Genomic DNA, 22,541 nt, shown 5'->3' with positions numbered 1-22,541 from the left:
GCAACCCAATTCTGCAGTACAACATTGCATGCCATTGCCGTAAACTAGCACAATTACGGTCATTGTTACAATCACAAATCGCATGTCAAGTGGGAAGGAAGTTACTGTTCAAGGAGGTTAAAGAACACCACAGATGTACAAATTCGCTTTATTAATCAAGGAAAAATAAAGTTGCTGGAATTTCCTATTACCCACCCTGCCATTCTAGTTTCATAGGCAGTGGCTATGTCGGCACAACTGATACATACATCATGTTACAATTGTACAAACTTCTACACGTTCACCTGCGGCGGAATTTCGGACGAACCGCAAAAACACCAGGCCTCAGCTCATCAAATCGATACCTGCAAGCAGAAGGCTGTCAATCATACTTGTGTGTGTACACTTAGATGTAGAGTTGTATTGATTGCATCGAAAGTTACCCGTTCTCAATAAGGAAACCCCTAACGGCAACAGGCAGTGAAGCCTGCCCTTTGCTATGGTTACCCATCCCTGTGTAAAGTACAAACAGAAATGAGTTATTACCAAAGCTGGTGTTGCTTACATCATGAACATGAAATCATTCTTTCTTCTATGTATGCTGTTATTAAATGAACCAAACCAACGCATTATCTGCTTGTAAAATGATACCAAGATGCGCACATCCGTTAAATTGCACATTTATATATCATAATTACAAAGATTGTGGCAAGAAAAGTGATGAAACATAAACTGTTTTAGATTTGAAATGAAACCATATGTGATAGGAAAGCATGCATAGAGGAACAAAAGATTACCTGTGATCACATGTAAGATATACTGCTTAGGCCGACGTAAGACCACCTTCTCAGCGGCAAGCTCAATGTTTAAACCAGTGGTTGATTCAGAATATGCAGACTCCAACTTAGCTAAGTCCTCAGTTGAAGCTGACTTATTCCCAGGTTGCTGGAACTCTATCATGTGGAGATGCCTCTCCAATACTGTCACAGCCTCTGATGCATGAAGACCATGCATGTCTATCTTCCAGATGTCATTACTGCTATTCCTGAGGCGAAATATTTCTTCTGCTGCCTTGTTATTCAGCTTTTCAGCAGCTGCACGCTCTTCCTGAGCTCTGAGAGAAAATTCCTTGGCAGAAGCATGGTCACCTCTCAAGAATGCATTGCTGGCAGACTGGGAATGCTTTGTGGCAGCCCTGTTATCAGAAGGAAAGAAAGTGGATCGTTATTTAACTTGAAAAGAGTTGAGTTTGGTCATCACATAAAACAAGTATACAAACCTAAAATAAAAATATTGCCATTTTCAACTGCCTTAGTGTCTGATAATTTTTTATGGACTGTTGGCCCTATAATTCAAGGATTTCATATTCGTTCTAGAATGCTTTACAAATTAATGGCTTTGAATGCTCATGCAAGTTTGAAATTACAAGATTAAGTGATCATATGCAAGTTCTATGCTTAATAGTTATACACATCACGACTAGAACTAGAATGACCATCCTAGACTCCTGTTGGATACAGAAAGAATAGAGACAAGCTTCTTCTATGCATACCCCAGAGCAAAAACTATGCTAACAGCAGACAATTTGGAAAACATAAGCACAATGATCATACCTCATCATCTTCAGTGCATCTTTCCGGTAGTTCAAGTAATCATCATCAATCTCTTCCAATTCAGGCTCCAAGGGTATAGAGGGAAAATTCATCGGCGGCAGCGGCAGCGGCAACAACTTTGAGCTATCTGGATTTGCTTTGCCTGCTCCAGCACTTTCTGATGGTAATCCTTGTGTGTTATTCATCACAGCAGCAAGTTGGTCAGATGTTCTATCCTCTCCAGTCTGCAAGTCAGGAGAGACCATAGCTTTCAACAAATCAGATGCTTGGCTGACATCATTATTCACAGCAGCTAATACATCCTCGATTAAATTACTGTCAGCCCAACTGTGTGCATCTTTCAAGAGCTTAACTTTATTAACAGATGCAGAAATTGCACCGTGATTCCCATTCTCCACATGATTAGCAGAATTCTTATTTCCACGTCCATTACTAACAGCTCCTGAATCAACAGAAGGGCGAACCACTGAAGCAAAAGGCTTTGGTTTCAGCCCATTCTTTTCTGTAATGGAGCTGCTAGCAAGATTGGGGGCTCCAAAACTTGAGAGAGCCGGAAATGAATCAGCATCACCTTCATCCCCACTGCCATCTGCGCTGCGCCACTTGCGATCAAACGCAGCCCACCCAGAGTTTGCAATCTTCTGTCTATGCATTTCGACGGCTGGCCACCTTCTTGATCAGTCTAGTTTCAGCTGAAACTGAAGAAGCTGACGATGCTGTGATCGCTATCACAAGGATGCTGGGCCAGTCGCTTTATTTCCCACCACCAGCTGAGAAATCCACCAGTGTTCTCCTATAACATGGGAGCAAAAAGGTCAGCTCAGTTCACCCAATACAGGCTCTTCGTAATTAGACTTGAGGCTGCTTGTTTTCAGAAAATCACAAGTATGCTCCAGTTCTTCTATCTAATATGTTTGAGTCTAACATTATTGGGAATATTGGGATTTGGTCCGTATGATCAGAGTATCTCTTTGGTGGTGGAGAGTCAACTGTGAGGTAGCTCGAACGAACAATCTACTGGTTACAAGAGTTATCAGCAACCAAGCCGGCTTAAAACACCAAGGGTCCAAGGCCATCAAAATTAACACAGATGAACATCCAATCCAACCACAGAATAACAACTGCACGGATACAACCAAATCGAGTCAGACAGCGCACCTCTCGAAGAGCCGTTATTTGGAGGCGTTGACCCACAGCTCCCGGAACCACGGCGTGGCGGGGGCCGAGAAGAGCAGACGGGACGAGGCGGAGGTCGATTCGGACGTCAGGGCTACGGCGGCAGCTTTGGTCCTTCCGAAATCCATCAACGGCGTCGGCGCTTCCCGGTGAGCAAAGGGGAATCTTTTTTTTTTCCTCCGCGCGGCGATGTGGGGACAGTTGCGTTGCGTGGGCGGCGAGGAGGCTATTATAGCAGTGCGGCCGAACGGTCTACCCCGGGTTTGGTTGGTGACCTGTTCGGGCTCGATTTCCGTTTGGTGGACAGCAACGGGCAACCACGGGTATTCCTGGCGAAAACGCGTGCCCTGGCAACTGGTTCGGTTAGTTTGTGGATTCGGAGTCGGTGCCTTGCCCCACGCTTGAGCGCTGCTCGGCGTCCTCCTCCAAATCCCAATCTCCTGCTCTTTTTCAAGAGAAATCTGCCGCCGGCAGCAGTTGGTCCCTGCTTGCGCTCAACTGGGAGGTTATCAGTGCTAACAACAGTGCAGAACATGAACAGCTATTGAGTACCACACTACCACATGACCACGGGTCCACAAAAGCTTGCTGTTTGGCTTGCTCTTTGAACTGGATCCAGCAGTCGATGATCAACTTGAGCAATTAGAGGATTCGCCCATGGGATTGAAAAATCATATAGACCTTGACTTGAGATACCCCTCTCCAATCTGATCCTGAAAACGAGAAATCAGTCTGATAGCAGCGTGGATATGCCTAAAAGGCAAAAAGCCCAAAGTGTGGAAAATAACGCCATATCATACAACCCAGACTCAAGAACCGTGATTCAATCCGTAATGAGTGTTAATGAGCTTCTTACTAAAAGTGAAGGAAGTTCTGAACCATAGCACTAGCAGGTACACGAGTCTGCATGCTTATTTGGCATCCAGGAGCGGTAGGATAAAAAAAAACTCCATTGAAAGTTCATGCACATGAAGGCTCAAGCACTGGAACTGGCAACATCTACAAATTCAGATCCGAAGAGAAACAATATTACCTTCAGATCTCTAGTCATACTCCGCCCATGGAGATGTTGTTGGCAGTGCGTGCAGTGTTGACACAATGCCAAGTGCCAATACCAACAACTGTTACACTGAACTTGTCATAAACAGAAGTGTGCATGGTATGGACCTATTACCTATATGGTTGGAATAAAGGAAACATCAACTTCTTTTTAAAAGCAAATCACGAGTTATATACTTTCTAAGGACCTTGGTTAACTTGAAATTCCATGGTCTCTTTCTTGGCCTCACAATCCTTGCCACTTGCCAGTGCTCACATCTTTACATAATGGAGATAATCTCCAGCCTCTGCATGAAGCCACAAACCAGGGATGCAAAAAACCATGCCTAAATTATTAGTTCTCATTACAGTGTAGGATCTACCTGCTTCAGAAACAAAGTGGAAGTGTATATAAGTTTTTGGCTCATTTTAGAATGGAAAAAATCTTGTTCATTTCAAAGCCTACTACAATCACAACAATAGGTCACATTAGTATAAGAAAAGAAGGATAACTGGGAATTAAGGTAAACTGTAACCCATACGAATGGTTATAGTGCAGGTATTGAGCACAAGGGTAAGACCGTAAGACTGGGTGATAGGCCTATAGCAGTCAAGAGAAAAGGAACTTATCATACTTAGAGCAGAATAAACAATGCATCCTTGCCTCTGGGACTAACTAAAATTAGCAGGCACACCCTCACCGCATCTTCTAATAGAATCATAAAAAATGCCAGAAACGAAATGCATGGCAAAAATGAATTTTAGTATTTCTCATAAAAAGACAAAAGGAACTGAAAATTTGACAAGGCATAGGATGCAATTAAATTACCATCTGCTAGGACATGAAGATGCTTACTATTCCTGGGCATGCGACAACAATTGCCTTCTAAGCAACTGAACCTCCTAAAACAAAACTGTAAATCCTCATTTTTGCCTCTGCCAACAGGATGAACTTGTCAGTACAACTGTATATAAACATTAATGCCTACAAAATATTAGTTTCATGCACAGATCAATAGCACCCAGCAGTCAGGATTTGTTACTATTTGCAGCCAGGAAGTGGAAGTCCTGCAACTGAGCCAGGAAAGCCACCTAACCTAGCACATCTTTGATGAAGAGCACTTCACTTCTAGTTTCTGCAACTTGTGGTCACATAGATTTCATCATTGCCATGTTCTGAGTCTGTGTATCTTTGATTTGCTGATACAAACTTCCTAACATATCGTAAATACAAGACCTATCTTGGTGATTAGTATCGCTGGCTTTGAACAAATGCCTAGTCTTGTCAACCTCAATCCAGCTGCATCCTGCAGGTTTCTTCATATCCTTGGACTTCATCAGTTTCCGGACATGTTCAACACCATCCCATTTCTCATCAGCTGCATAGATGTTTGACATAATGACATAGTTCCCAATGTCCCCCTCTTCCATTGAGAACAACTGATCAGCAGCGAGTTGGCCAATTTTGATCTCTCCATGGACCTTGCATGCCCCTAGCAGGGAGCTCCATGCATTGGCGTTGACTGCATGAGGGGGCATATCCAAGGCAAACATATATGCGTCTTGGAGATGTCCGCTGCGGGCAAGAAGGTCAACCATACACGCATAGTGTTCTGCTGTCGGTACAACTCTGTGAATCTCTCCGATGGACTTGAAAATTTTGATTCCTGCATCAACCAGCCCTGCGTGACTGCATGCTGACAGGAGTGTGGTAAGAACTACATGGTCTGGCCTGATGTCAAGTTTAATCATTTTAGAGAACAGCTCTACTGCCTTTTCTGCCATTCCATGCATTGCATAACATCCAATCATGGCAGTGAATGTGACAAGGTCCTTTGAGCTGACCTCAAAGATGTTATATGCATTGGTTATGTTGCCGCACTTTGAGTATGCATCAACAAGAGCTCCTTCAAGATGGATGTCTTCTAGTGATGCTCTGAGCATGTAGGCATGGCATTGTCTCACAAGCTGTACAGAACACAAATGGATGCAAGCCTCAAGAATGTTTGTGATGCTAACAAGATCAGGCTTTAAGCCTTCAGATTGCAAGTGATTAAACAGACTGAAAGCTTGGTCATCCATGTGATTCTGCGCATACAACTGGATCATCAAATTCCATGAAGTCAGGTCTTTCTCAGCCATATGGTTGAAGATCACCTCAGCATCCTCTATACAATTATTTTTCAGGTAGCAAGAAATCATTATATTGTCAGTTACAGTGTTCCGCCCACCATGGTTTCTGAAAAGTATGTTTGCATCGTGTGAATAGCCACACTTCACATAAGCATCCAGAATAGCATTTGCTACTGAAGTTTCGCCTGTATAACCAACTCGTAGGGACCACCCATGCGCTTCACGGACCATCTTAATCCCACAGAAGGTACTCACATGTATAACATTCAAGACTGTGACTGAATCCCACTGATTTACCCCACGGCACATTTCACTCATCAGTACAAAGAACTTCTCGATATGCTGTTCACTGTGGGCACAAGCAGAGAGAATCGCATTCCATGAAATTGAGTCTTTGTTCAGAATATCGGTGAAAGCTCGGAAAGCATCATCAAACCTATCACAGTGGCTATAAAAAGTGACAAGAGCATTCATTAAGGATGTTTCTTGAAGAAGTACTGGCCTTTGAAGGATATAACCATGAACCCCCATCCCTGCCTTGACATCACCTACTTGAGCACAAGCAGTGAGCAGACTGATAAAAGAAACAGAATCAGGAGCAATTCCTGTAGACAGAAGCTCATGAAACAGGCCCAATGCTCTGTAGTGATACCCATTCATCACATATCCTGCAATAATGGTGTTCCATGATACGATATCCCTCACATCCATACTCATAAATATTGATTCTACAGCCTTCACTTCAAGCACTTTGGAATAGTGTGTCATCAGTGCATTAGAAACAGATACATCCATTTCCAAACCATGCCTGACCACGAAACTGTGCACTTCTTTCCCATGGTACCTCCCAAACTCCGTGAATGAGCACACAGGAAGAATACTAGCCACTGTTGAATAATTTGGAAGAGATCCCTGTGAGGTCATCTGACCGAACAGCGCAAGCGCCTCCTGAAATAACCGATTCTCTATGTACCCTGCAATGACTGAATTCCATGAAACAACATCTTTACAGCGAATAGAAGAAAACGCTCTATGTGCATCATCCATTGCCCTGCTTCCACCACATTTCGCATACATCGACACCAATGCATTTCCACACAGAGTATCTGATTCCAAACCAGTCTTCACTACGTAGCCATGGACGCTTCTGCCAGTCCGCAAATGCCCCCACTTCGCACACGCTGGAACAATCACAGCCACCGTCACTGCAGTCGGCATGCTCTGCTCCACCACGCCACAGGAGAGCATCGACCGGAACAGAACAAAAGCGTCCTCGAAAAGCCCGCGGCGAGAGCACGCGGTGATGAGGATGTTCCAGCACACCGCGTCGGGGCGCGCCATTTCGTCGAACACCAGGAGGGCGTCCGCGAGGGACCCGAGCCTCCTCCCGTACGCGTCCATGACCGCCTTGGCCACCGTCGCGCTGCTCGCCACGCGCCCGGACTTCACGGCGAGCCCGTGGAGGCACCTCGCGAGGGCGCCGCCGCCCCCCGGGAGCGCCGAGGCCGACCTGATCGCCGCGGCGAGCTCGAGCGCGCCCGGCCGGAGGCCCTCGGCCAGCATACACCCAATGTGCTGCGCCTGCGCGGCGGGGGCAGCGAGCCCGAGCGGCGGCGCGCTACCGCGCTGACTCTGCATGTGACCGGGAGCGGGCGCCGCCCCGTGGAGCGCGCGGCGCGCCTGGCGAGAAGAAGCAGATGCTGCTGCGGCATAGCTCGTACGGCCTAGACTGCGATAGCGCGCGCGCATGGGAGGGAGGCTGTAACGCGTCGAGTTCAGGGTCGCGCCTGGGAGTGGGACTGTGGGTGGGAGGGAGTGGCCGGGGCGAAGAAAAGGTGCGGAGCTGGCGAGCTGCGGGCTCGCGCGGTGGAGACGTGGAGGACAGAGGTGAGCGCCAAGGTGTGGCGAAGTATCAAAGTAGGTAGCATAAGATTTCAAATTAAACTAAAATTTACAAATATACATGCAAAATGAATTGATTTTCATTCGTCAAGTATGGAATATATGAACAAGAACATTGAACATATGAATAATATATATATATATATATATAGATAAAACTGTATTAAAAGTAGAAATTGCAATTAATTTAAATTGGCCACCTACAAGATTACAATATGTACACCTTGTTTTGGATCTTTAGATATTGCTCTTGCCTTTTCCTTTGATCCATGTTTAGTTAATTATGTTCACTAAATCAATATGCTTCGTAAATTATAATCAACTAACAAGTGCAAGCTTCTCGTGGTATGACCTGAGCAGTGAGCTCTGTCCGCAGTTTTTTTAAAAACCAAACCAGCAATTAAAATTAAATAAATAAATGAAAAAAATCAAATTAGCTTATCCTGATGGGCTGCTGGAATTGGACAGGGGACAAGGGCCGTGGGTATTGTGTTCTTGCCTCCTAGCTCCTGGCGTAGTCCTTAGACGCAAATACGGGCATACGACCGATAAGCCATGGAGCTAGGAATTAGGGATAGATCGACTGATGTCTGATGATTGACTGGAACTCAACAAGGCAGTGAGGCACGATGTGCAGAACAGCGGAGTGCAGGGCGACGCCCAAAGGATGATCGGATCGATCGCGAGCAGGTTCTCGACAAATTATATATACGCTCAAAAACGTTCTGTTCTTCCTCGTAGCACTTCAGACCAGCAGCTCGCGATCTCTTCCAAACGTTCACGGTGGAGGACGATTTAGAAGGGAGAATTGCTGAGAAATTGAGGTATGGCAAGTGCCATACCTTGCCATATGGGAAGCTCCGCCCCTGGCGCCAAGCCGCCAACGGATGCGCGCGACTTGACACCGGACAACTTGCGCCGTTGCGGCCTTGCGGGGTGATCAAATGTTTTTTTGGCCATCACAGAGGCACAGACAGCGAAATATGGTCTTTGTTAATTTATTTAAGAGTAAAGTCCATCAGCGGTCTCTAAACTTGTTCGGATGTATCATCCTGGTCCTTAAACTCGTAAAATGACCGTTTAGGTATCTAAACTTGTTCGGTTGTGTCATCCTGGTCACTAAACTTAAAAATCTCCCATATAGGTCCTCAAACTTGTTCAGTTGTGTCATCCCGGTCCCTAAACTTGTTTTTAAGTCTTAGAGCATCTCCAAGGGCTTTGCAAACAAACTTTGCATTGCCCTATTTGCAAAAAAAGAGTAGAAAATACCCCTCCAATGGTTTTGCAAATAAGATTTGCAATTTGGTTAACTTTGCAAATAGAGGTTGAGGCTTTGCATATATGCAAACCTTCCCACCACTTTGCATCCACAATTTCGGCCTTCCACGTCGGACTCCGTCACCCCGCCCCTCCCCCTACCCCGCGCGATTTCTCTACGCCCGTCCGCCCGCCCTCCAGCTGCCGCGCGTGCCCGCCGTCCCTCCAGTTGCCGTGCGCGCCCGCCCTCCCAACCGCGCGCGTCCACGGACGACGACGTACGCGGCCACGTCTGGACGACGTACGCGGCCACGGCGCTGGAACGGAGGTGGACCTTCCATCACGGAGACCTTCCCTCGGAGGAGGACGGAGGTGGACGGAGCCGAACTGACGCGAACGACAACGGCGACGAACGACGAACACGCCCTGGCCTGGGCGGCGACCGGCGCGAAGACCTGGGCTGGGCGGCAACTGGCGGTGACCTGGTCTGGGCGGCGACTGGCACGCACGACATACATCAAAATCGCACGAAGGAAAAAAAACGCGCGGACGCGATCGGTGAAAAAAATTTCGGGGGTGGGGTTCACACTTTGGGTTTGCCAAGTCTAAATGCAAAGTCCCTTGGAGTTGGACTATTTTTAGACTTTGCAAATGAGTTTGAGACTTTGCAAACAACACCAAATGCAAAATTCATTTGCAAAGTCCCTTGGAGATGCTCTTATCTGGATCAAAACATGACGAATCTAAAAACTCTATATTGAAAAATAATTCATAACTTTTTCATATGAACTTAAATGAAGATAAACTTTATATCAAAATTGTAGGCAGCAACATGATCTACAACTTTGCAGTTGAAAAGTTTTTAAATTAAAATCGTTTAGGTTCCCAAAATATTTTTTATAAGTTTATAGATTTTAAAATTTAAAATTTAAAATTAAATTTTATAACACTAAACGACTTCAAATAAAAAACTTTTCAACTACAAAGTTGTAGATTGTGCTGAGGACTATAACTTTGGTATAAAATTTGTCTTCATTTGAGTTCATATGAAAAAGTTATGAATTATTTTTTGATATAGAGTTGTTAGATCGCTTTGTTTTGACCCAGATGAGATTCAAAACCAAGTTTAGGGACCGAGATGACACAACTGAACAACTTTGAGGATCTAAACGGATGATTTCTAAGTTTAGGGACCGGGATGACACAATTGAACAAGTTTAGGGACCGAGATGACACAGATGAACAAGTTTGAGGACCTAAATAATCGATTTGTGAGTTTAGGGACCGGGATGACACGACAGCACAAGTTTAGAGACCGGTAGTGGACTTTACTCTTTATTTAATAATAATAATAATAATAATAATAATAATAATAATAATAATAATAATAATAATAATAATAATAATAATAATAATAATAATAATAATAACAGCGATATACATATACTAATATATGTGCTCCCGTGGTCTTTAAAAAAAACTCCGCACAAATCATGAAGCAAACTAGTAGTCCAATTAATTTTAATCCAAACAAAAGTCTCATGCTACTTTGCTACATAAAGTAGCACACTCAAATTCGATGAAACTGAAGTCTTTGCAAGCTAGCAGCCGCTGCGGCCCAATAGACGAGTCTTGTTGTTGTTGGCAGTGGCAGCCTCCAGGGATGGGAAAGGGCTGAACATGAACAAGGGTGAAATTCGATTAGATCCAGTGGAAACATACAATTGAATATACATGAGTCGATAACTTCTAATATATATAAAACGAAGTGTACAAGGTGTTTGTTGGTAATAAATTTGCTGGGGAGCTATGCTCCACAGTTTTCTGTCAAAAAAAAATGTGCAAATGTTGCAGACTTGCAGTGAATTCCAGTTATCAAATGCTCAATTTGCTAATTGTGAATAAGGTCAGTTTTGCAATATATGTGAAAGGATAAAATTTCAAAATAAACAAGGCACACAGTTTGAATTGGTTTCAAATATCGTTGCTAGTCGTTGAGCACATTTTTGCCAACAGTCTTTGCTGTAATTTGGGGAAGAAAATGACTTTACTCAAGAGAAACTCACCAGGTGTAGCTGGGGAGCGCGTCGACGGTGCATGGGCGGTAAGGGAACGCGGCCTCGACGCGGTCACCATCGCCCAGCGACACAATACGACCCAGGTACTGCACCTTGCCGCTGCCGAGATGGTACGCCACGACGTGGAACGCGCCGGCGACGAGGAAGATCACCTCCCTGCTCGGGTGACACCCCAGGATCGAGAACCGATTCAGGGCGCCGGCCCCGACGTCGAGCGGCGGCTCATCCTCGCCAATCTCCATGTCGAGCAAGCTAGCGTCGTCCCAGTTCCACCGCCCGGAGCCGGAGCACCCGTCGCCCACGTCACCACCACCATTGCCAACTTCCTCGGCGTCCTCGTCGGAGAACCACACGCTCTTGCCTCGCCCTCCACCGCTCCCTTCTCCAGTGGCGAGCGGGACGCGATTGGACGGCGCGTGACGAAGCAGGTCCAGCATGCGCGCGTGCGCGGCGAGGTCCTTGTCGTGCGTCAGCGTCCACTCCAGCTGCTGCTGCCCACCGCCGCCCGCCGCCGATTCTTGCAGCGCCCACACCTTGACGCGGAACGCGTCGACGCTCGCGTACCGCAGCAGCACCCCGTCGTCGGTGCTCGCGAAGATGGAGTCCACAAGGAGGCCCGACGAGACGTGCTCGAGTTCTGCCTCGTCGGCCGGGAGCTTGACCATGTCGTACGTCCCCTCCGAGCAGCGGAGCACCACCAGGATGCGCTTCTCGCAGTGCGCGTAGAGCGAACCGCGGCAGTACAACGCCGACGGCCGCCACGTCCGTAACCACGGGTCCCCCTCCGCGGTCCGCCTGCGCCGCCGCACTACCCTGTCGTAGAGGCGGGGCGGGGCGCACCGGCCCGGCGCGAGCAGTCGCCGAGTCCACCGCCCGTGCGCCGACGAGAACACGAGCAGAGGCAGCGCTTTCTCCTGGCCCGGCTGTTGCTGCTGTCCCTCGAGCGGTTCCGGCATGAACATTCCCAACGTCACCTGCCCTTGCCTGGGAGCCTCGTCGGCGGGGAGGCCGGCGTCGGAGATGCAGCGTCGAGTAGGTGGCACGGGAAGGAGGAGGACCTCGTACTCCAGCGACACCGCCGGGTCGAAGGCCAGGAACAGGCCCTCGTGTCCGCGCGGCCACCACGTCGGCGGGGGCGGCAGGCGCGCCCAGCGCTCCGTCGTGGGGTTGCACACGAAGCCCGCCACGGGCCTGCCGACCAGATAGTCCTGGAAGCAGAGCACGAGGCCGTTGCATTGGTCCTGCACGGCGGCGTCGGCGCCGCTGCACGGGAGGTGCGGCCGCAGGAAGGCGAGCCTGTCGGCGTTGGGAGCCCGCGAGGCCGGCGGGGGCAGGAAACCGGGGTGAGGGTGGGGCCTCCACGGTTTGGCGGCGCGGACGTTGGTGAAGAAGCCCGGGAACGCGCGAGGGGGGAGCGCGTGCGGGAGGAGGAGCCCGCGGCCGTCCACGACCGCGCGCCAGAGCGTGCACACGCACCGGCACCTGGCCAGGGAGTGCGCGCGGAGGCGGCGGAGCACCTCGACGAAGATGTCGCCGGGCAGGGCGTCGATGCCGGCGCCGCCGTCCGCGTCCATGTCCATCGGGGCCGGCCGCTCTGTGTGTTTGGTTTGCCGAACACGTGTATCCACGCGACGACCACACGGTTTCCGTACGCCGCCCGTTACGCTCGGAGACGTGCGCGTGCGTGCCTCCTGCGTCTGCATGAGATGGCTCCTTATTGGGAAGGCCGGTCGATATCCAAAAACAAGGGGGTTTGTCTACAAGGTACAGTACTCCGCATGAGCCCGAATGCCCGATCAACTTGGACCGCACGACGTCGCCCTACCGTACCGTGGACGGACTGAACGTTGATGGCTCGAGGCTGCATCCACCACGTAATGTAACAAGCGCATGCAGTCATGCAGAACGTCGAGGGCTCGAGACAACTTGTGTCACAAGCCCAAAAACGCAAACCATGTCAACACACATAATAAGCATCATTTTGTTCCTTGTTAAGCACACATATTTGAGTTCGTTTATGTTGATCTTGAATTTAATAAGTTTTTGAGACAAACCATATTTGGAAGGAAGACATGGCAATAATTTAGATGATAGTACAATGGAGCTTTTCTTTTAAGAACACTACCTTGAAAATGATTGAATTGAATTACAATGTTTTGCTATCGGGAAATATTTTGTGGAATAAACATGCTGTGCTAGCCTGTTAAGTACAAATGTGATCCTCTCTCTCCGTATTGCCTTAGCCTACAGTAAATAACTAAATCACAACGTTTTGCTATCAGGAAATGATTTATTTTAACTTACAATACTCCTCTCATTCCAAATTATAAGGCATTTAAAGAATCTTAAAGAGTCAAAGCACAAGTTTAACCAAAGTTATATAAAGAATTAAAAAAAATTATGACATCAAATAGGTATACTATGAAAACATAGTTAATGAAGAATCTAATAATATTTATTTAACATCGTAAATGTTATTATCTTATCATATATGTTTGGTCAAACTTTAGCTCTCCAAATTTTTTGAAATGACTTTGTAATTTGAGACGGAGGGAGTAAGTATTAGCTTGACTAAATTAGGTTCCCTCTTGTGTTCCAAGTGAAGCAACTAGTGGCAACGCCTTTTCTTTAGAAGGCAAACAACTGGAGAATTTTATTAGTCGTTTATATATACAGTATGATGTAATGTAAGTTTTGGCTAGTGATGAGCCTCGAAACCGGAAAACGAAAAAAAAAGATATTGAGACGCTCATCACTACCTTTTTGACACAAGTTGTTGAAATTTGGTCCGTATAACTTTAGGCGTTGTTTAGTTACAATTTTTTTTTTGCAAAACGAAACATTATAGTATTTCGTTTGTATTTAACAAATATTGTCTAATCATAAACTAACTAGACTCAAAAGATTTGTCTCGCAAATTATAAACAAACTGTGCAATTAATTATTTTTATTTATATTTAATGCTCCATACATGTGCCGTAAGATTTGATATGATAGGGAATATTGAAAAATTATGCAAAATTTTTGGGAAGTAAACAAGGCCTTAGAAGAAGACTTAACTTTCCTAGATGCTCTATCAGACATCAGTCTTACCCAAAGTTCTTTCTATTGGTGTCAATTTTGATGACTCCGGCCATTCGAAATGTAAGAAACTAGGAGCATATCGCGTGCGTTGCTGCGGGAATTGCGGATTAGTGGATTGTATAGTATGATGATGTGGACTATACTTATTTGTCTTGTTGGCGTGGACACTACAAACTGTCATGTGTGCTATTGGATTTTAGTTGTATATATGTGGTAGTGCATTGCATGTTGAGATAAATAGTTATTGATGTTTTACTTATTGGGTTTTAATTCAATATGTTAGTGCATTGCTTAGGTGGATAGCTTGCATGCTTAGAGAAAAAGTTAGTGGGGTTTAGGATTATAAGAGTTATAAATGATCTAATATTTGAGAATGTTCAACCTCACTTATGTTAAAAGAGATGAAATTGCTTGCATTGAGGGCAAAGACTAAACACTCAACTCTCTTTGGATCCAGAATCCGTTGTAGCCTTCTTTTGTATTTGTATTTTCTTCCTCTCATTTTTTTTTGTCTCTTCAAGTTTTGTTGTTAAACTTGTAGCTTTTCTCTCCTCTTTTGGTTTTAATAAATTTCTATAGGGGCCTCGGTCCCTCTAGTTTCGTAAAAAAGTGTGAGGCTGCTGATAGTGAGGATTGCATGAATGTTAAAAGAGATAGAAGGTACTATGCAAATCAGGCAACAAGGAGACATTGATCCAGCTCGTTGGAGGTTTGGATATCTTGAACAGAAGCCCTTCATGGATAATTGGGAACAACCGCAATAACCACGAAGTTTGGGGAACTTTGGAAACATAGGCGTCATAGTTGTTCCCGCTAGTTATTAGATATTTTGGGGGGTTTCTAGATATATTGTGTTTTAAAAAGTCATTTCTTTTTCAAAAGTGCATAAAAATTATGTTGCCAATTCTATTACAATTATATTATTTTTCTTAATGTTATTGAAAAAGAAAGCTATACTTCTAAATATAGTGTATACCAAAAATTATATATGTAGAAAATCAAAATGTCTTATAATTTAGAATAGAAGAAAATAGTTTAGTGGCAATGCTTTTTCTAAGAAGCGAAACATTTGGAGACTTTTATTAAGATTTGGCGGGTGAGCCTCGAATTCGTTTTGCCTATCACGGATAAATATACTCTTTACGTTTTTTTTTTAAGTACAATTTTGGAAGACCGGCAGCCAGCTTGACGCACGCACGGCGCTCGTGTCTTCCGGCTTGTTTTCGTGTCGAACACGAACGCGAAGCAAAGTCGGAATCGGATTATGTCAAACGGGTTAGCCTCTCGGCCCATCAATCGGCCCGGCTCATCACCGCCGAACTCGCCTCACATCGACTATAGAGGGCCCAGCCCACGACGCACGCCTCGCTCTCTGGGCGTCTGCCGTCTGGAGGCAGCTGGCAACAACCACCTCGGCTCCTCCGTTCCGCCCATAAAAGATGCCCCCCATCCCTCCCCTCTCGTACCAGGCTACCAGCCTTCTCCATCCAGAGCCTTGCTCCCCACACCACACCGAGAGCCCTCCTCCGCCTTGAAAACCCTAGCGAGCGAGCGAGCCAGCGAGAGGTCTCACCCCCACCACCCCAACCCATGGAGCGCCGCCTCCACCACCTCGCGCTGCTGCTCGGCCTCCTCGCCTGGGCGGCGGCGGCCGCCACCACGGGAGCCGAGGCGCAGCCGGCGGTGTGCGACCCCTCCATCATCGCCACCCAGATCGCGCTCTTCTGCATGCCGGACATGCCCACGGCGCCCTGCTGCGAGCCCATCATCGCCTCCGTCGACCTCGGCGGCGGCATCCCCTGCCTCTGCCGCGTCGCCGCCCAACCGCAGCTCGTCCTCGCCCGCCTCAACGCCACCCACCTCCTCGCGCTCTACGCCTCCTGCGGAGGACAGCACACCGGGGGCGCCCACCTCGCCGCCGCCTGCCAAGGTACATCACGCGTTCGCCTCTCTCTCTCTCTCTCTCTCTCTCTCTCTCTCTCTCTCTCTCTCTCTCTCTCTCTCTCTCGTGCGAGTGTGAGTGTGTATGTTTGGCTGTGTGCGTGAGGTGAGGGTGTGTGTTTGCTCGGATCCAGTGGTGGTTTGGCGAGATCCTAGTGTACTGTCTGTGCTTGCCGATTTGGTTCTTGACTCTTGAGCCTTTTGCGTGCGTTTATGATGGTATATATATTTCGGTGCGAGTTCTCGCCTTCCACTGTGGCGACGAACCGTACGTACTGATCAAGTTTGTTCGAACTTAATTTTGCTTCATGTCGTCGTCTCTTTCGAGTCGCAAGACCGCTACTACTAGTGGGCATATTTTGGGTGAGATTACCCGTTGCTCCGTACGCGCGCGGCTCCTGGTCTTTGTAGACCTTTTCTCTTTGGTTTGGATTTCGTTCGTTTTGTTCTGGATTTCGAAAAAAAGTTTGTTCGTCTTGGTTCCCCACTCTGGGCTTAATTTTCCCCATGGATCACCTGATGTTTTGACCCGTTTCTGATGTTTTTTTTTTGCTAAAAAGTATTTGTGCTTATCAAGCAGGTCTGCGTTTCTTTTTCGCCTCTTCCTTTTTGCGTTCTTGTCTGCTTGTTCCTGTTGCGTGAAAAGTTTCCTGGCCTGAATTTTGAACAGAGAGAGAGCAACTGCCCTCTGGGCTTCTGGCTTTTGCAGCAGCAGGCCAGCTGCACAACCTGCAGCAGCGCTGCAGCCTTTCAGGATTTCGGCAAAGACCATCCCATTCTTTTGCCCGTTTGTTTTCTTGGCCCGCACGAAATAGCGCCACGTCGCATGCTTTTCTACCCGAAAGACGATACTGCCCTTGCACTAATTATCTTTCCGTTGTTTTCCTTTTGTGGACGTGAAATTATTGCATCTCTGGACTAACGCCGTTAAACTCTCGTGCTGTTTGCCTGCAGGTCCGTCACCTCCCGCCGCCACCATTCCCGTGATCGCCCCGCCGCCGCCCGCCGCGCCCCGCCACAAGCAGCCAACACGTACGAACCCGCTGTCACCTCCTCGATCTGCTCTGTGCTATTTCTGCTTTAACTTTTCGCGTGTTCTCTGTTTGATCCGTGCGGGACGGGACGGTGTCTTATGTTTCTGTTGCGATGATGTTTCGCAGGCGAGGCCCCTCCCCCGCCGCTGCGGGGCGAGAAGCCGTCCCCGTCGCCCCAGCAGCAGCCTGGCGCCGCCGCCGCCCACGGCAAGGCCATCCCCGCCAGCCCGGCCGCCTCCTTCTCCCAGCTGGCGCCGGCCGCCGCGCCCACGACGCCCACGCCACCGCACTCCGGCTCCGACCCCATCGTCGCCTCCGCCGCGCTCCTCGTCTTCTTCATCGCCGTCCTCATCATCCTCGACTGAGCCCACGGTGCCGCCCCGGCCGGCCGCCAACCATCCGCCGGTGCCTGGCTTGAGCCCGTAGCAGCAGCAGAAGTCGTAGTGCAACTCTCGTTTTCACGATTTCCCTGTAGTAGTGTCATCATCAGTAGTAGTAGTAGTGCCACTTGCATTGGTCGTCGTAGTTCTGTTGCGTCTTAGTAGTAGCATCATCGGCAGTACTTGATCGGTGGATTTGGAAGGAGGAGGACGTGATGGTTGGTCTAGCAGTAGCCCCCGTATGGTCATACTTTCGTTACTATGGTGGTTTCGGATGAATATAATGGTGATGGAATTAATCTTGGATAGTTCGATCTGGAACTTAATTTCTGCTTGCTCTCATGATAAATGCAGATGGTAATGGAATGTGAACTTAGATAAATGTGGCTTGTTATTTTGATCTTATTGTTTCTGATCAATTTCTGCTTGCTCATGATGAATGCAGATGGTAATGGAATGTGAACTTAGATAAATGTGGCTTGTTATTTTGATCTTATTATTTTTGGCTCCGCTTGTGATTTTCTCGTGTGTTGCTGATGATCAGTTGATGCTTATTGGAGTTTAATTCCCCTGGTTGGTACTTGGTAGGAGTAGTTCAATTTTCATGTATATTACTGTAATGTGAGTCTAATTTCATCTTTAGTGTGTCCTATCTCCTCGTAGCTAGCTTAATATTCCCCTGCATATGCTAGTGAACTTTGGATGCTGGATTTCATGTGGACTGCTACTTGTTATGTATCGGTATCGGTACTGCCTGCAAACCTTGTAGAATGATGTCCACATAGTTTCACTATTTTCTCACAGAAAGCCTGTCATCTCTTTCCTGTTTGTCTGGAATTTATAAGTGCGAACCTTAATGAAGTGTCGACGTAGTTAGTTTCAGTTGTTGGAAATAAAAATTCGTATTGAAAACTGAAACGGCAGTCCATGCCTTGCCGACTTTGCTCAGTTCTTGTATCATGCCTTGCCGACTTGTGCTCAGTTCACAATTGATTCTTTCCATTTTTCACATGATTTTTTTTTCTGAATTTTCTATATTTTTCACATGTCTTAATTAACCAATGAAAATAACTAAAAAAAGTATCTCCCTCAAGCTACACTAGCAAACATGTAGAAGGAGAATAAAATTGGTGGAATAGTTATATGTATTGTATTGGGGCTTATGGATTGATTATATAGAATATATAGGACTAACTCTCCACATAGTTAAACAATACGGTACTATTCCTATTTACTCAAACACCTAGGCCTTGTTTAGTTTCGATTTTTTTTTTAGATTTGACTACTATAACATTTTCATTTTATTTGGGAATCAGGGTCCAAATCATAGACTAATTAGATTTAAAAGATTTGTCTCGTGATTTCTGACTAAACTATACAGTTAGTTTTAATTTTTGTCTATTTTTAATATTTCATGCATGTCTCTAAAAATTCATTGTGATAAAGTTTTGGGATGTGGAACTAAACAAGACCCTAGTAGAAATCCTAAAGATAGATAATCCATACACGATTACAAGATTCCTTTATCCATTATAGTCGACTCGACATTTGTACAAGCGCAATCAGTAGTAGCAAACGGAGCATCACATAGTTCTGGTTTTGACAGACCAGTAACATTTGCAAACGGCACATCGTTCTGGTTTTGACAGGCCAGTAGCATTTGCAAACGGCCGGTCGCCGGAGTTGCCGAGTTGGCCGACGTCGTGATGTAACATCCGTAGTCGTATCGTTCGCAGCAGGTCACCCGGAGCAGAGGGTCCCCACGGAATCACGCCGCGGGGCGCAGGAGGCAGGTGGTCCTGCTTTTTTTGCTTTCTTTGCAGTGCGGGCTTCGGCGCTACCATGAAGTTGATATCCTTTTTCACGAGAGTGCAGGCAACGGAAAAGAAAACATTGCAAAAACACTCAACAGTAGGCACGCACAGCCCTACCGATGGGACATTCTCGTACAACACCAGCAAATGCAAAATCGTTGCATATTGCAACGGCAATGCAAATCAATTCGACCCTATTTAGTTTTCAACAAAAAAAAAACCTTTTTGCCTCATAATGTTTAGACACATACATCAAACATTAAATATAAATTAAAAAATAACCAATTACACAGTTTATATATATTTTATGAGATAGTTTTTTAAACCTAATTACTTTATGATTAGACACTAATTGTTATCTATAAATTTTTCTTTTTACAAACTAAACAAGGCTGAAGTTGATGCATTAAAGAGAGATAGGGAGACGAAGGTCTGGAAACCCGCTAGTTAGTGGTAAGGCGGTAAATAAATAAATAAAGAGAAACGCAACGGATCACCCACAACTGGGCTTTGTTTAGTTTCAAAAAATTTTAGGAAATCGACACTGTAGCACTTTCGTTTGTATTTGATAAACATTGTTCAATTATGGACTAACTAGGCTCAAAAGATTTGTCTCGTCAATTCCGACCAAACTATGTAATTAATTTTTATTTTCGTCTATATTTAATACTCCATGCATACGTCTAAAAATTCGATGTGACCGGAAATCTGAAAAATTTTACAAAAGTTTTTGGAAACTAAACAAGACCCTGGCCTACTACTCCAGTGTTTTAAGTAGTACAGACAATATATATATATAGGCAGTGTGATCATATCACACGAATGACCTTGGTCCACGTACGTCTAGTGGACACAGTAGTTGAGCAATCTGCAGCTGCAGCACGCGGCCGAAGAAGAGCGCCTCTCGATCTAACGATGTACTACATGTACTCCCATTCCGGACGGACCGGCAGCCCGACACGATGAATCAGCCCAAACGGTGGACTATGCCATCGCTGAAAGTTGGCTCACTTTCTGTATTATCTTCAACGATGATAACCAACTAAAAGTATCTCTCTCGGTTTACATTAATTAGAAAACCTGTAGAAATCCCTAAGATAGATTCCATACAGTATATTTTAGTTGTTGCATGGTGAGGATGAGCAATTGCTAATAACGATCATTGCACTCTCATGTGGAAATTAAAGGAGTTCAACTTTTGATCGTACATACGACCAGTGACCACTTGGACTACTGAAACGTGAAGAATCCATTTTGGGTGGGACTAAATAAAAAAAATCTAGATGAACATTATCAAACAACATATCGTACGTGTCTCTCAACAAAAGTGTACAGGATTAGGCGTGTGTGGTGTGGCGTACTGTGCAACAAACAATGGTGTGCCGCGCGCGTATGCGTGCACGAGAACAAGGTGTACGAGCCCCGATCGAGCACCAGAGCACTTGGTCGGCCTCGGCCCTCGCCGTCGCAGAGAAGCCCGGACTGGGGCAAAAAAGCAGAGATGAGTGCGCACACAGCGCAAAGCTGTGCATGGAGTGTGAGGACCACTGCCTCCTGCGGCGCCCTGCGGTGATTCCGTGGGATGGGTGCCTGCTCCGGCGATTTGTTGCTGCAATGCAAAAGCGAGGAGCGAGGACCGGCAGAGACGATACGAACTACGGTTGTACATCACGGCGTCTGCGATCTGCCTGCCAACTCTGGGCGACGCCGGCCGCCCGGCCATTTGCAAACGCGACTGGCCTCGCCAAAATCAGATCGCTGTGATGTGTGATGCTCCGTTTTTTTTTTTGAAACGAAGATGTGATGCTCGGTTTGGTACTACTGATTGCTCTTGTATAATCTTGAGTAGACTATACTTACTGGATCAAAGACATACTCCAACTATAAACATACTCCAAATAACACGTATGTTTATTATTATTATTATTACATATCTCTCAAATTTCAATGGATATGAATGTTTGTTGGCCAAAGCTGGCCGTGACGTCCGTGCCTTAGCGGCTTTGCTCAGCTCCTGTATCATCACAATTGATTAATTGTTTTGCACATGAATGTTTATCTCTTAGTTAACCAACTAAAAAATATGTCCCTCAAACTACAGTAGCAAACCCCTAGAAATCCTAAAGGTAGATAATCCATATATACACATACGTACACAATTACAAGATTTCTGTATCCATTATAGTCGACTAGACATTGTACAATCACATCGTTCTGGTTTAGACGATGAGGCCACTAGTAGCATTTTGCAAACGGCCGGGCTGCCGGCGTCGCCGAAGTTGGCAATGGCAGACGTCTAGTAATTGGACAAATCCGCGTCGTCCTCGCTAGAGGTGGGTCCAGTCCCCACGGAATCACCGCGGAGGCCAGCGGGTCCAGCCTGTGCGCGGGGAGCACTCAGGACGACTCATCTGCTTTTTTTTTTCCCCAGTCTTCGGCGACGGCGAGGGCCGAGGCCGCACCTCTCAGCTGTCACCTGATGCCAAAAGTTGTTTTCCTTTTAGTTTCAAAAAGAAAAGTTGTTATCCTTTTTCACAAGAGTGCAGCCAATGCAACCGGGGAGAAAAAAAACGTTGCACGCATATCTCCCTCAAAGAACGTAACACTACACGACAGTAGAGAGTAGGCACACATATAGATGGCCATCGGGCCGTGCCGTGCCTACATCGTGCTGCGGCGGGCCATCGTGCCGCCGGGCCGTGCCATGGACGTGCCTCGTGCCTGGCCTACGGCCCAAGGCACGGCCCACGGGCCGTTTTTCCGTGCCGTGTCGCTCGGTGAGCACGGCCGTTTTCACCGGGCCGTGCCGGCCCTTGGCCCGTTACGTTAACAGTGGACAGACAATAAGACTAAGACAACACACACCAGAGGCACAGACAACACATAAGAGACAAGATATAGGAATAACTTCTATCAAAATGAGCTGTTTATGTGCAATGCTGCCTCATTCAAAACCTTTCTAGGTAAAACTCACCCTTGTGAGAAACCCTAGAAAGGAAAAAAGAGTGCAGCCAGCTCGAATTGTCAATGTCATAATTCTATCCTATTACATCACATCAGTGGCAAATTGCTAAATTCAATGACTTAGTGAGTTCACAACAGCAAAAGTTCT

At 46.5% G+C, this 22,541-nt stretch overlaps 4 protein-coding genes across 4 annotated transcripts; 1 reads left to right on the top strand and 3 right to left on the bottom strand.

Moving 5' to 3' along the window:
• LOC8075846 lies at nucleotides 13-3,432 on the bottom strand. The gene is made up of 5 exons (XM_002446481.2): nucleotides 2,751-3,432; nucleotides 1,593-2,385; nucleotides 777-1,174; nucleotides 423-492; nucleotides 13-344 (listed from the first exon to the last, which is right to left on the bottom strand). Exons 2-5 carry the CDS (start codon nucleotides 2,243-2,245, stop codon nucleotides 281-283), a joined length of 1,185 nt encoding a protein of 394 aa, XP_002446526.1. The 5' UTR covers nucleotides 2,246-2,385; nucleotides 2,751-3,432; the 3' UTR covers nucleotides 13-280.
• On the bottom strand, nucleotides 4,619-7,808 carry LOC8075845 (putative pentatricopeptide repeat-containing protein At5g08490). Its single transcript, XM_002446480.2, has one exon. The coding sequence runs from the start codon at nucleotides 7,686-7,688 to the stop codon at nucleotides 4,956-4,958; it is 2,733 nt and encodes a 910-aa protein (XP_002446525.1). The 5' UTR covers nucleotides 7,689-7,808; the 3' UTR covers nucleotides 4,619-4,955.
• Nucleotides 10,509-12,804, bottom strand: LOC8080342. Its single transcript, XM_021464064.1, has 2 exons — nucleotides 11,165-12,804; nucleotides 10,509-10,772 (listed from the first exon to the last, which is right to left on the bottom strand). Exons 1-2 carry the CDS (start codon nucleotides 12,754-12,756, stop codon nucleotides 10,700-10,702), a joined length of 1,665 nt encoding a protein of 554 aa, XP_021319739.1. The 5' UTR covers nucleotides 12,757-12,804; the 3' UTR covers nucleotides 10,509-10,699.
• LOC8075844 (vegetative cell wall protein gp1) lies at nucleotides 15,734-18,020 on the top strand. Its single transcript, XM_002447848.2, has 3 exons — nucleotides 15,734-16,190; nucleotides 17,156-17,233; nucleotides 17,362-18,020. Exons 1-3 carry the CDS (start codon nucleotides 15,851-15,853, stop codon nucleotides 17,598-17,600), a joined length of 657 nt encoding a protein of 218 aa, XP_002447893.1. The 5' UTR covers nucleotides 15,734-15,850; the 3' UTR covers nucleotides 17,601-18,020.

Source organism: Sorghum bicolor, chromosome 6, assembly GCF_000003195.3.
Source record: "Sorghum bicolor cultivar BTx623 chromosome 6, Sorghum_bicolor_NCBIv3, whole genome shotgun sequence".
Taxonomy (NCBI): domain Eukaryota; kingdom Viridiplantae; phylum Streptophyta; class Magnoliopsida; order Poales; family Poaceae; genus Sorghum; species Sorghum bicolor.
The sequence above is the reverse complement of the archived record's forward strand: the minus strand, read 5'-3'. Positions and strand labels throughout refer to the sequence as shown.

What these genes read in the sequence shown, in the direction of transcription:
- LOC8075846 (XM_002446481.2), bottom strand. Translation starts at nt 2,245, where the DNA reads ATGCATAGACAGAAGATTGCAAACTCTGGGTGGGCTGCGTTTGATCGC. An exon ending in GATGCACTGAAGATGATGAG is followed by an intron (nt 1,175 to 1,592) that starts GTATGATCATTG and finishes TTCTGATAACAG; the next exon opens with GGCTGCCACAAAGCATTCCC. An exon ending in TATCTTACATGTGATCACAG is followed by an intron (nt 493 to 776) that starts GTAATCTTTTGT and finishes TACTTTACACAG; the next exon opens with GGATGGGTAACCATAGCAAA.
- LOC8075845 (XM_002446480.2), bottom strand. Translation starts at nt 7,688, where the DNA reads ATGCGCGCGCGCTATCGCAGTCTAGGCCGTACGAGCTATGCCGCAGCA.
- LOC8080342 (XM_021464064.1), bottom strand. Translation starts at nt 12,756, where the DNA reads ATGGACATGGACGCGGACGGCGGCGCCGGCATCGACGCCCTGCCCGGC. An exon ending in GCGCTCCCCAGCTACACCTG is followed by an intron (nt 10,773 to 11,164) that starts GTGAGTTTCTCT and finishes GTTCATGTTCAG; the next exon opens with CCCTTTCCCATCCCTGGAGG.
- LOC8075844 (XM_002447848.2), top strand. Translation starts at nt 15,851, where the DNA reads ATGGAGCGCCGCCTCCACCACCTCGCGCTGCTGCTCGGCCTCCTCGCC. An exon ending in CCTCGCCGCCGCCTGCCAAG is followed by an intron (nt 16,191 to 17,155) that starts GTACATCACGCG and finishes GTTTGCCTGCAG; the next exon opens with GTCCGTCACCTCCCGCCGCC. An exon ending in CCGCCACAAGCAGCCAACAC is followed by an intron (nt 17,234 to 17,361) that starts GTACGAACCCGC and finishes GATGTTTCGCAG; the next exon opens with GCGAGGCCCCTCCCCCGCCG.